We start from the raw sequence: 12,544 nt of genomic DNA on the forward strand, positions 1-12,544 counted from the left end.
AGACGTGCTCCATATATGACCAGACCTCATCAAACCCTGTACACTAGAGACGTGCTCCATATATGACCAGACCTCATCAAACCCTGTACACTAGAGACGTGCTCCATATATGACCAGACCTCATCAAACCCTGTACACTAGAGACGTGCTCCATATATGACCAGACCTCATCAAACCCTGTACACTAGAGACGTGCTCCATATATGACCAGACCTCATCAAACCCTGTACACTAGAGACGTGCTCCATATATGACCAGACCTCATCAAACCCTGTACACTCAAGACTAAAGACGTGCTCCATATATGACCAGACCTCATCAGACCCTGTACACTCAAGACGTGCTCCCTATATGGCCAGACCTCATCAAACCCTGTACACTCAAGACGTGCTCCATATATGACTAGACCTCATCAAAACCTTTACACTCAAGACGTGCTCCATATATGACCAGACCTCATCAAACCCTGTACACTAGAGACGTGCTCCATGTATGACCAGACCTCATCAAACCCTGTACACTCAAGACTAAAGACGTGCTCCATATATGACCCGACCTCATCAGACCCTGTACACTCAAGACGTGCTCCATACAACGCTCCACATGTCCCAAACTCTTCTCCCTTCTGGCTCCAAAACTATGGAATGCACTTCCTATCACAGTCAGAACTGCAGCCTCACTCCCAATCTTCCGCCGTAGTCTGAAAACCCACCTCTTCAGACTCCACCATGGTCCGTAGCACTTGCCCTAGCCTAGCCCCTTAGATAGCATTTTATGTCGACTTAGATAGTATTTTAGACAGACTCACCCAGTGGTGAGCAACAATGCACCAAGCTTAGCAACTGGGCGCAAATGGAGACCAGCCAAAGCAGTGGCGGAAGCAACAGCAGCCCTCAAACATGCTGATATTGTGGGCTATGTCCAGCAAGGAAGGAGGCCTTGGGCTAACAGCCACCCCCCCAGCCTGGAGTAAGGCCACAGCACCAGAACGGCGGAAAATGTTGGTGGCTTATGAGCGAAAACACCTCCGTTATGCCGAGCTCGCTGCTGAAGCACAACACCGCGGCTGAAATGCTGAGGTCCGCCCAGTAGAGGTGGGATGCAGAAGGTTTGTGGCAAGATCTACTACCAGACTGTTTGCAGACCTGGGAGTCAGAGGCCAGAACCAGCGCTCAGCCATCAAAGCTTTATCGGAGGCAGCCGAAAGAAGTAGCCAGTGGCTTTTCATGAGGAGGAAAGACCCCTGCTGGGCACCGAAGTAGCAAGCCAGGAGGTATGCGGTCAGCTTTGGCTTGACTCAGGGAATAGGACGCCCCTGCCATGCATAGTCCCACGAGAAGTTTGCCATGCATGGCTCTTTTTCTCGTGACGAGTCTGGATTAACGCAAGCTCAGGTCTGATCAGCCTGTAGCTGGCCACCTTGGGGAGGGTGTATAGTGTTGGGGCCGAAACGTCCCAAGATCCAAGGATACACTACTGATGATGCGTATCCAGCTCCCACCATTCACCACCACTCATCACCGAGACGGCAGGATGACATCAAGACATTCTACCATTCATCACGACGACACTCTTAGGTATATGCTTGCACAAAAGAATTTACATCTTATCCTGTGTTTGATAAACTAGCTCGTTACGTAGACAGCACTAGAATGGCATTTTATGTAGTCATAGCACCTTATAGTACACATGTATATTGTATAATATATAATATAGTATAGTATGTATAGTTGTATAGTATAGTATGTATAGTATAATATATAATATAGTATAGTATGTATAGTTGACATAGATACTCCACTGTTACGTTCTTAGTTTATACACAATTCATGATAACTACTTTTTTATATATGTGATGTATGACATGCTTTTGTTTTTTGCTTAATTGTAAGTCGCTCTGGATCAAGAGCGTCTGCGAAATGCCTAAATTGTAAATTGTAATTGTAAGACGTGCTCCATATATGGCCAGACCTCATCAGACCCTGTACACAAGACGTGCTCCATATATGGCCAGACCTCATCAAACCCTGTACACTCGATGTGCTCCATATATGACCAGACCTCATCAAACCCTGTACACTTGATGTGCTCCATACATGACCAGACCTCATCAAACCCTGTACACTCAAGACGTGCTCCATACATGACCAGACCTCATCAAACCCTGTACACTCAAGACGTGCTCCATATATGACCAGACCTCATCAAACCCTGTACACTCAAGACGTGCTCCATATATGACCAGACCTCATCAAACCCTGTACACTAGAGACGTGCTCCATATATGACCAGACCTCATCAAACCCTGTACACTAGAGACGTGCTCCATATATGACCAGACCTCATCAAACCCTGTACACTCAAGACTAAAGACGTGCTCCATATATGACCAGACCTCATCAAACCCTGTACACTCGATGTGCTCCATATATGACCAGACCTCATCAAACCCTGTACACTCAAGACGTGCTCCATACATGACCAGACCTCATCAAACCCTGTACACTCAAGACGTGCTCCATATATGACCAGACCTCATCAAACCCTGTACACTCAAGATGTGCTCCATATATGACCAGACCTCATCAAACCCTGTACACTAGAGACATGCTCCATATATGACCAGACCTCATCAAACCCTGTACACTAGAGACGTGCTCCATATATGACCAGACCTCATCAAACCCTGTACACTCAAGACTAAAGACGTGCTCCATATATGACCAGACCTCATCAGACCCTGTACACTCAAGACGTGCTCCCTATATGGCCAGACCTCATCAAACCCTGTACACTCAAGACGTGCTCCATATATGACTAGACCTCATCAAAACCTTTACACTCAAGACGTGCTCCATATATGACCAGACCTCATCAAACCCTGTACACTAGAGACGTGCTCCATGTATGACCAGACCTCATCAAACCCTGTACACTCAAGACTAAAGACGTGCTCCATATATGACCCGACCACATCAGACCCTGTACACTCAAGACGTGCTCCATACAACGCTCCACACGTCCCAAACTCTTCTCCCTTCTGGCTCCAAAACTATGGAATGCACTTCCTATCACAGTCAGAACTGCAGCCTCACTCCCAATCTTCCGCCGTAGTCTGAAAACCCACCTCTTCAGACTCCACCATGGTCCGTAGCACTTGCCCTAGCCTAGCCCCTTAGATAGCATTTTATGTCGACTTAGATAGTATTTTAGACAGACTCACCCAGTGGTGAGAAACAATGCACCAAGCTTAGCAACTGGGCGCAAATGGAGACCAGCCAAAGCAGTGGCGGAAGCAACAGCAGCCCTCAAACATGCTGATATTGTGGGCTATGTCCAGCAAGGAAGGAGGCCTTGGGCTAACAGCCACCCCCCCAGCCTGGAGTAAGGCCACAGCACCAGAACGGCGGAAAATGGTGGTGGCTTATGAGCGAAAACACCTCCGTTATGCCGAGCTCGCTGCTGAAGCACAACACCGCGGCTGAAATGCTGAGGTCCGCCCAGTAGAGGTGGGATGCAGAAGGTTTGTGGCAAGATCTACTACCAGACTGTTTGCAGACCTGGGAGTCAGAGGCCAGAACCAGCGCTCAGCCATCAAAGCTTTATCGGAGGCAGCCGAAAGAAGTAGCCAGTGGCTTTTCATGAGGAGGAAAGACCCCTGCTGGGCACCGAAGTAGCAAGCCAGGAGGTATGCGGTCAGCTTTGGCTTGACTCAGGGAATAGGACGCCCCTGCCATGCATAGTCCCACGAGAAGTTTGCCATCCATAGCTCTCTTTCTCGTGACGAGCCTGGATTAACGCAAGCTCAGGTCTGATCAGCCTGTAGCTGGCCACCTTGGGGAGGGTGTATAGTGTTGGGGCCGAAACGTCCCAAGATCCAAGGATACACTACTGATGATGCGTATCCAGCTCCCACCATTCACCACCACTCATCACCAAGACGGCAGGATGACATCAAGACATTCTACCATTCATCACGACGACACTCTTAGGTATATGCTTGCACAAAGGAATTTACATCTTATCCTGTGTTTGATAAACTAGCTCGTTACGTAGACAGCACTAGAATGGCATTTTATGTAGTCATAGCACCTTATAGTACACATGTATATTGTATAATATATAATATAGTATAGTATGTATAGTATAATATATAATATAGTATAGTATGTATAGTTGACATAGATACTCCACTGTTACGTTCTTAGTTTATACACAATTCATGATAACTACTTTTTTATATATGTGATGTATGACATGCTTTTGTTTTTTGCTTAATTGTAAGTCGCTCTGGATCAAGAGCGTCTGCGAAATGCCTAAATTGTAAATTGTAATTGTAAGACGTGCTCCATATATGGCCAGACCTCATCAAACCCTGTACACTCAATGTGCTCCATACATGACCAGACCTCATCAAACCCTGTACACTCAAGACGTGCTCCATACATGACCAGACCTCATCAAACCCTGTACACTCAAGACGTGCTCCATATATGACCAGACCTCATCAAACCCTGTCCACTCAAGATGTGCTCCATATATGACCAGACCTCATCAAACCCTGTACACTAGAGACGTGCTCCATATATGACCAGACCTCATCAAACCCTGTACACTAGAGACGTGCTCCATATATGACCAGACCTCATCAAACCCTGTACACTCAAGACTAAAGACGTGCTCCATATATGACCAGACCTCATCAAACCCTGTACACTCGATGTGCTCCATATATGACCAGACCTCATCAAACCCTGTACACTTGATGTGCTCCATACATGACCAGACCTCATCAAACCCTGTACACTCAAGACGTGCTCCATACATGACCAGACCTCATCAAACCCTGTACACTCAAGACGTGCTCCATATATGACCAGACCTCATCAAACCCTGTACACTCAAGACGTGCTCCATATATGACCAGACCTCATCAAACCCTGTACACTAGAGACGTGCTCCATATATGACCAGACCTCATCAAACCCTGTACACTAGAGACGTGCTCCATATATGACCAGACCTCATCAAACCCTGTACACTCAAGACTAAAGACGTGCTCCATATATGACCAGACCTCATCAAACCCTGTACACTAGAGACGTGCTCCATATATGACCAGACCTCATCAAACCCTGTACACTCAAGACTAAAGACGTGCTCCATATATGACCAGACCTCATCAAACCCTGTACACTCGATGTGCTCCATATATGACCAGACCTCATCAAACCCTGTACACTTGATGTGCTCCATACATGACCAGACCTCATCAAACCCTGTACACTCAAGACGTGCTCCATACATGACCAGACCTCATCAAACCCTGTACACTCAAGACGTGCTCCATATATGACCAGACCTCATCAAACCCTGTACACTCAAGACGTGCTCCATATATGACCAGACCTCATCAAACCCTGTACACTAGAGACGTGCTCCATATATGACCAGACCTCATCAAACCCTGTACACTAGAGACGTGCTCCATATATGACCAGACCTCATCAAACCCTGTACACAAGACTAAAGACGTGCTCCATATATGACCAGACCTCATCAAATCCTGTACACTCAAGACGTGCTCCATATATGACCAGACCTCATCAAAACCTGTACACTCAAGACGTGCTCCATATATGACCAGACCTCATCAAACCCTGTACACTAGAGACGTGCTCCATGTATGACCAGACCTCATCAAACCCTGTACACTCAAGACTAAAGACGTGCTCCATATATGACCCGACCTCATCAGACCCTGTACACTCAAGACGTGCTCCATACAACGCTCCACACGTCCCAAACTCTTCTCCCTTCTGGCTCCAAAACTATGGAATGCACTTCCTATCACAGTCAGAACTGCAGCCTCACTCCCAATCTTCCGCCGTAGTCTGAAAACCCACCTCTTCAGACTCCACCATGGTCCGTAACACTTGCCCTAGCCTAGCCCCTTAGATAGCATTTTATGTCGACTTAGATAATATTTTAGACAGACTCACCCAGTGGTGAGCAACAATGCACCAAGCTTAGCAACTGGGCGCAAATGGAGACCAGCCAAAGCAGTGGCGGAAGCAACAGCAGCCCTCAAACATGCTGATATTGTGGGCTATGTCCAGCAAGGAAGGAGGCCTTGGGCTAACAGCCACCCCCCCAGCCTGGAGTAAGGCCACAGCACCAGAACGGCGGAAAATGGTGGTGGCTTATGAGCGAAAACACCTCCGTTATGCCGAGCTCGCTGCTGAAGCACAACACCGCGGCTGGAACGCTGAGGTCCGCCCAGTAGAAGTGGGATGCAGAAGGTTTGTGGCAAGATCTACTACCAGACTGTTTGCAGACCTGGGAGTCAGAGGACAGAACCAGCACTCAGCCATCAAAGCTTTATCGGAGGCAGCCGAAAGAAGTAGCCAGTGGCTTTTCATAAGGAGGAAAGACCCCTGCTGGGCACCGAAGTAGCAAGCCAGGAGGTATGCGGTCAGCTTTGGCTTGACTCAGGGAATAGGACACCCCTGCCATGCATAGTCCCACGAGAAGTTTGCCATGCATGGCTCTTTTTCTCGTGACGAGTCTGGATTAACGCAAGCTCAGGTCTGATCAGCCTGTAGCTGGCCACCTTGGGGAGGGTGTATAGTGTTGGGGCCGAAACATCCCATGATCCAAGGATACACTACTGATGATGCGTATCCAGCTCCCACCATTCACCACCACTCATCACCAAGACGGCAGGATGACATCAAGACATTCTACCATTCATCACAACGACACTCTTAGGTATATGCTTGCACAAAGGAATTTACATCTTATCCTGTGTTTGATAAACTAGCTCGTTACGTAGACAGCACTAGAATGGCATTTTATGTAGTCATAGCACCTTATAGTACACATGTATATTGTATAATATATAATATAGTATAGTATGTATAGTTGTATAGTATAGTATGTATAGTATAATATATAATATACAAGAGCGTCTGCGAAATGCCTAAATTGTAAATTGTAATTGTAAGACGTGCTCCATATATGGCCAGACCTCATCAGAACCTGTACACAAGACGTGCTCCATATATGGCCAGACCTCATCAAACCCTGTACACTCGATGTGCTCCATATATGACCAGACCTCATCAAACCCTGTACACTCGATGTGCTCCATACATGACCAGACCTCATCAAACCCTGTACACTCAAGACTAAAGACGTGCTCCATATATGACCAGACCTCATCAAACCCTGTACACTCGATGTGCTCCATACATGACCAGACCTCATCAAACCCTGTACACTCAAGACGTGCTCCATACATGACCAGACCTCATCAAACCCTGTACACTCAAGACGTGCTCCATATATGACCAGACCTCATCAAACCCTGTCCACTCAAGATGTGCTCCATATATTTCCAGACCTCATCAAACCCTGTACACTAGAGACGTGCTCCATATATGACCAGACCTCATCAAACCCTGTACACTAGAGACGTGCTCCATATATGACCAGACCTCATCAAACCCTGTCCACTCAAGATGTGCTCCATATATGACCAGACCTCATCAAACCCTGTACACTAGAGACGTGCTCCATATATGACCAGACCTCATCAAACCCTGTACACTAGAGACGTGCTCCATATATGACCAGACCTCATCAAACCCTGTACACTCAAGACTAAAGACGTGCTCCATATATGACCAGACCTCATCAAACCCTGTACACTCGATGTGCTCCATATATGACCAGACCTCATCAAACCCTGTACACTTGATGTGCTCCATACATGACCAGACCTCATCAAACCCTGTACACTCAAGACGTGCTCCATACATGACCAGACCTCATCAAACCCTGTACACTCAAGACGTGCTCCATATATGACCAGACCTCATCAAACCCTGTACACTCAAGACGTGCTCCATATATGACCAGACCTCATCAAACCCTGTACACTAGAGACGTGCTCCATATATGACCAGACCTCATCAAACCCTGTACACTAGAGACGTGCTCCATATATGACCAGACCTCATCAAACCCTGTACACAAGACTAAAGACGTGCTCCATATATGACCAGACCTCATCAAATCCTGTACACTCAAGACGTGCTCCATATATGACCAGACCTCATCAAACCCTGTACACTAGAGACGTGCTCCATATATGACCAGACCTCATCAAACCCTGTACACTCAAGACGTGCTCCATATATGACCAGACCTCTTCAAACCCTGTACACTATAGACGTGCTCCATGTATGACCAGACCTCATCAAACCCTGTACACTCAAGACTAAAGACGTGCTCCATATATGACCCGACCTCATCAGACCCTGTCCACTCAAGATGTGCTCCATATATTTCCAGACCTCATCAAACCCTGTACACTAGAGACGTGCTCCATATATGACCAGACCTCATCAAACCCTGTACACTAGAGACGTGCTCCATATATGACCAGACCTCATCAAACCCTGTCTACTCAAGATGTGCTCCATATATGACCAGACCTCATCAAACCCTGTACACTAGAGACGTGCTCCATATATGACCAGACCTCATCAAACCCTGTACACTAGAGACGTGCTCCATATATGACCAGACCTCATCAAACCCTGTACACTCAAGACTAAAGACGTGCTCCATATATGACCAGACCTCATCAAACCCTGTACACTCGATGTGCTCCATATATGACCAGACCTCATCAAACCCTGTACACTTGATGTGCTCCATACATGACCAGACCTCATCAAACCCTGTACACTTGATGTGCTCCATATATGACCAGACCTCATCAAACCCTGTACACTCGATGTGCTCCATATATGACCAGACCTCATCAGACCCTGTACACTCAAGACGTGCTCCATACAACGCTCCACACGTCCCAAACTCTTCTCCCTTCTGGCTCCAAAACTATGGAATGCACTTCCTATCACAGTCAGAACTGCAGCCTCACTCCCAATCTTCCGCCGTAGTCTGAAAACCCACCTCTTCAGACTCCACCATGGTCCGTAGCACTTGCCCTAGCCTAGCCCCTTAGATAGCATTTTATGTCGACTTAGATAGTATTTTAGACAGACTCACCCAGTGGTGAGCAACAATGCACCAAGCTTAGCAACTGGGCGCAAATGGAGACCAGCCAAAGCAGTGGCGGAAGCAACAGCAGCCCTCAAACATGCTGATATTGTGGGCTATGTCCAGCAAGGAAGGAGGCCTTGGGCTAACAGCCACCCCCCCAGCCTGGAGTAAGGCCACAGCACCAGAACGGCGGAAAATGGTGGTGGCTTATGAGCGAAAACACCTCCGTTATGCCGAGCTCAACACCGCGGCTGGAATGCTGAGGTCCGCCCAGTAGAGGTGGGATGCAGAAGGTTTGTGGCAAGATCTACTACCAGACTGTTTGCAGACCTGGGAGTCAGAGGCCAGAACCAGCGCTCAGCCATCAAAGCTTTATCGGAGGCAGCCGAAAGAAGTAGCCAGTGGCTTTTCATGAGGAGGAAAGACCCCTGCTCATAGGCGGCGGGTGCATAAGGCTAGGGAAGGCTTAGCCTTCCCAAAAATTATGCTGGGTATTTTTTTTATATATATAATATATGTGCGCAGCATTATAGAAGGTGTCAGAACTCAGCAGCGCCAGTGCCCGCACGGTTCACAGTTCACACCACTGCAGCAACACTGGCACGTTCAGTGGAGTGACTGCTGTCTCTGTGCCGTCTGTGGAGAGCCATGAGCCGCGACTCCCGGAGGGGCAGCAACACGCCAACACCGCCGGGTAATCTACACTGTCACTGACTGACTGACTCGAGACTTGAGAAAAAGACGTCCAAAGGTCGTTGTCTGTGTATAGGCTAATTCATTGGTAAAAGTATGCTAAATAACTCATTTTTAGACCATCTGGGAAATAAATAAATAAATAAATCCGCGGTGGCGGCCTCGCTCCGCTCGGCCGCGAGAATCCCCCCCCAACGCAATTCTATAGCCTACCCAAAGGTAAAACGCACCCGCCGCCTATGCCCCTGCTGGGCACCGAAGTAGCAAGCCAGGAGGTATGCGGTCAGCTTTGGCTTGACTCAGGGAATAGGACGCCCCTGCCATGCATAGTCCCACGAGAAGTTTGCCATGCATGGCTCTCTTTCTCGTGACGAGTCTGGATTAACGCAAGCTCAGGTCTGATCAGCCTGTAGCTGGCCACCTTGGGGAGGGTGTATAGTGTTGGGGCCGAAACGTCCCAAGATCCAAGGATACACTACTGATGATGCGTATCCAGCTCCCACCATTCACCACCACTCATCACCAAGACGGCAGGATGACATCAAGACATTCTACCATTCATCACGGCGACACTCTTAGGTATATGCTTGCACAAAGGAATTTACATCTTATCCTGTGTTTGATAAACTAGCTCGTTACGTAGACAGCACTAGAATGGCATTTTATGTAGTCATAGCACCTTATAGTACACATGTATATTGTATAATATATAATATAGTATAGTATGTATAGTTGTATAGTATAGTATAATATATAATATAGTATAGTATGTGTAGTTGACATAGATACTCCACTGTTACGTTCTTAGTTTATACACAATTCATGATAACTACTTTTTTATATATGTGATGTATGACATGCTTTTGTTTTTTGCTTAATTGTAAGTCGCTCTGGATCAAGAGCGTCTGCGAAATGCCTAAATTGTAATTGTAAGACGTGCTCCATATATGGCCAGACCTCATCAAACCCTGTACACTCGATGTGCTCCATACATGACCAGACCTCATCAAACCCTGTACACTCGATGTGCTCCATACATGACCAGACCTCATCAAACCCTGTACACTCAAGACGTGCTCCATACATGACCAGACCTCATCAAACCCTGTACACTAGAGACGTGCTCCATATATGACCAGACCTCATCAAACCCTGTACACTAGAGACGTGCTCCATATATGACCAGACCTCATCAAACCCTGTACACTCAAGACTAAAGACGTGCTCCATATATGACCAGACCTCATCAAACCCTGTACACTCGATGTGCTCCATATATGACCAGACCTCATCAAACCCTGTACACTCGATGTGCTCCATACATGACCAGACCTCATCAAACCCTGTACACTCAAGATGTGCTCCATACATGACCAGACCTCATCAAACCCTGTACACTCAAGACGTGCTCCATATATGACCAGACCTCATCAAACCCTGTACACTCAAGACGTGCTCCATATATGACCAGACCTCATCAAACCCTGTACACTAGAGACGTGCTCCATATATGACCAGACCTCATCAAACCCTGTACACTAGAGACGTGCTCCATATATGACCAGACCTCATCAAACCCTGTACACTCAAGACTAAAGACGTGCTCCATATATGACCAGACCTCATCAAACCCTGTACACTCAAGACGTGCTCCATATATGACCAGACCTCATCAAAACCTGTACTCAAGACGTGCTCCATATATGACCAGACCTCATCAAACCCTGTACACTAGAGACGTGCTCCATATATGACCAGACCTCACAAACCCTGTACACTCAAGACTAAAGACGTGCTCCATATATGACCAGACCTCATCAAACCCTGTACACTCAAGACGTGCTCCATGTATGACCAGACCTCATCAAACCCTGTACACTAGAGACGTGCTCCATATATGACCAGACCTCATCAAACCCTGTACACTCAAGACTTGCTCCATATATGACCAGACCTCATCAAAACCTGTACACTCAAGACGTGCTCCATGTATGACCAGACCTCATCAAACCCTGTACACTAGAGACGTGCTCCATATATGACCAGACCTCATCAAACCCTGTACACTTGATGTGCTCCATATATGACCAGACCTCATCAAACCCTGTACACTCGATGTGCTCCATACATGACCAGACCTCATCAAACCCTGTACACTCAAGACGTGCTACCTATATGACCAGACCTCATCAAACCCTGTACACTCAAGACGTGCTCCATATATGACCAGACCTCATCAAACCCTGTACACTCAAGACGTGCTCCATATATGACCAGACCTCATCAAACCCTGTACACAAGACATGCTCCATATATGGCCAGACCTCATCAAACCCTGTACACAAGACGTGCTCCAGACAGACAGACAGACAGGAGGGCGGGAGGGGGGCTGCATCTCTGCAGTAAGCACCTCTCCTGGGAGAGCAGCAAGTGCCAATCTCTGTTCTCTCGTTGACAGAGAGAGAGGGAGAGAGGGAGGGAGAGAGGGAGACAGAGAAGTCTTGTTTTGTTTGTTAAAAGGCTAAAATGACAGAGCAAGCATCTAAAAAACAAGGACTTAAAAAGTGTCGGAGTGCCACTTTCTGCATCGATGGATTCAGCTTCACCATTGGTAAGTGTGTGTGTGTGTGTGTGTGTGTGTGTGTGTGTGTGTGTGTGTGTGTGTGTGTGTGTGCGACATGCAGGCATTGTAGAATTATAGTATAGTAGTAGTATTTGAGAAACATTTGCAATTACAAAAAAGATTCAGGTCGCAGTTTGTTTTAGGATTAGACAT

The 12,544-nt window shown here is 47.1% G+C and overlaps 1 protein-coding gene across 1 annotated transcript in view; it reads left to right on the plus strand.

The window, feature by feature from the left end:
* Nucleotides 1-12,294: 12,294 nt before the first annotated feature.
* Nucleotides 12,295-12,544, plus strand: part of LOC310873665 (dual specificity calcium/calmodulin-dependent 3',5'-cyclic nucleotide phosphodiesterase 1A-like) — a gene marked incomplete at both ends in the record, with an annotated part of 34,241 nt that continues 33,991 nt past the window's right edge. Inside the window, one exon of the mRNA XM_083786214.1 lies at nt 12,295-12,379. Within this exon, the coding sequence (XP_083642340.1) occupies nt 12,295-12,379 (85 nt within the window). The remainder of the gene's footprint in view (nt 12,380-12,544) is intronic.

This window comes from Protomyctophum parallelum, assembly GCF_964188405.1.
Source record: "Protomyctophum parallelum genome assembly, chromosome: 16".
Taxonomy (NCBI): Eukaryota; Metazoa; Chordata; class Actinopteri; order Myctophiformes; family Myctophidae; genus Protomyctophum; species Protomyctophum parallelum.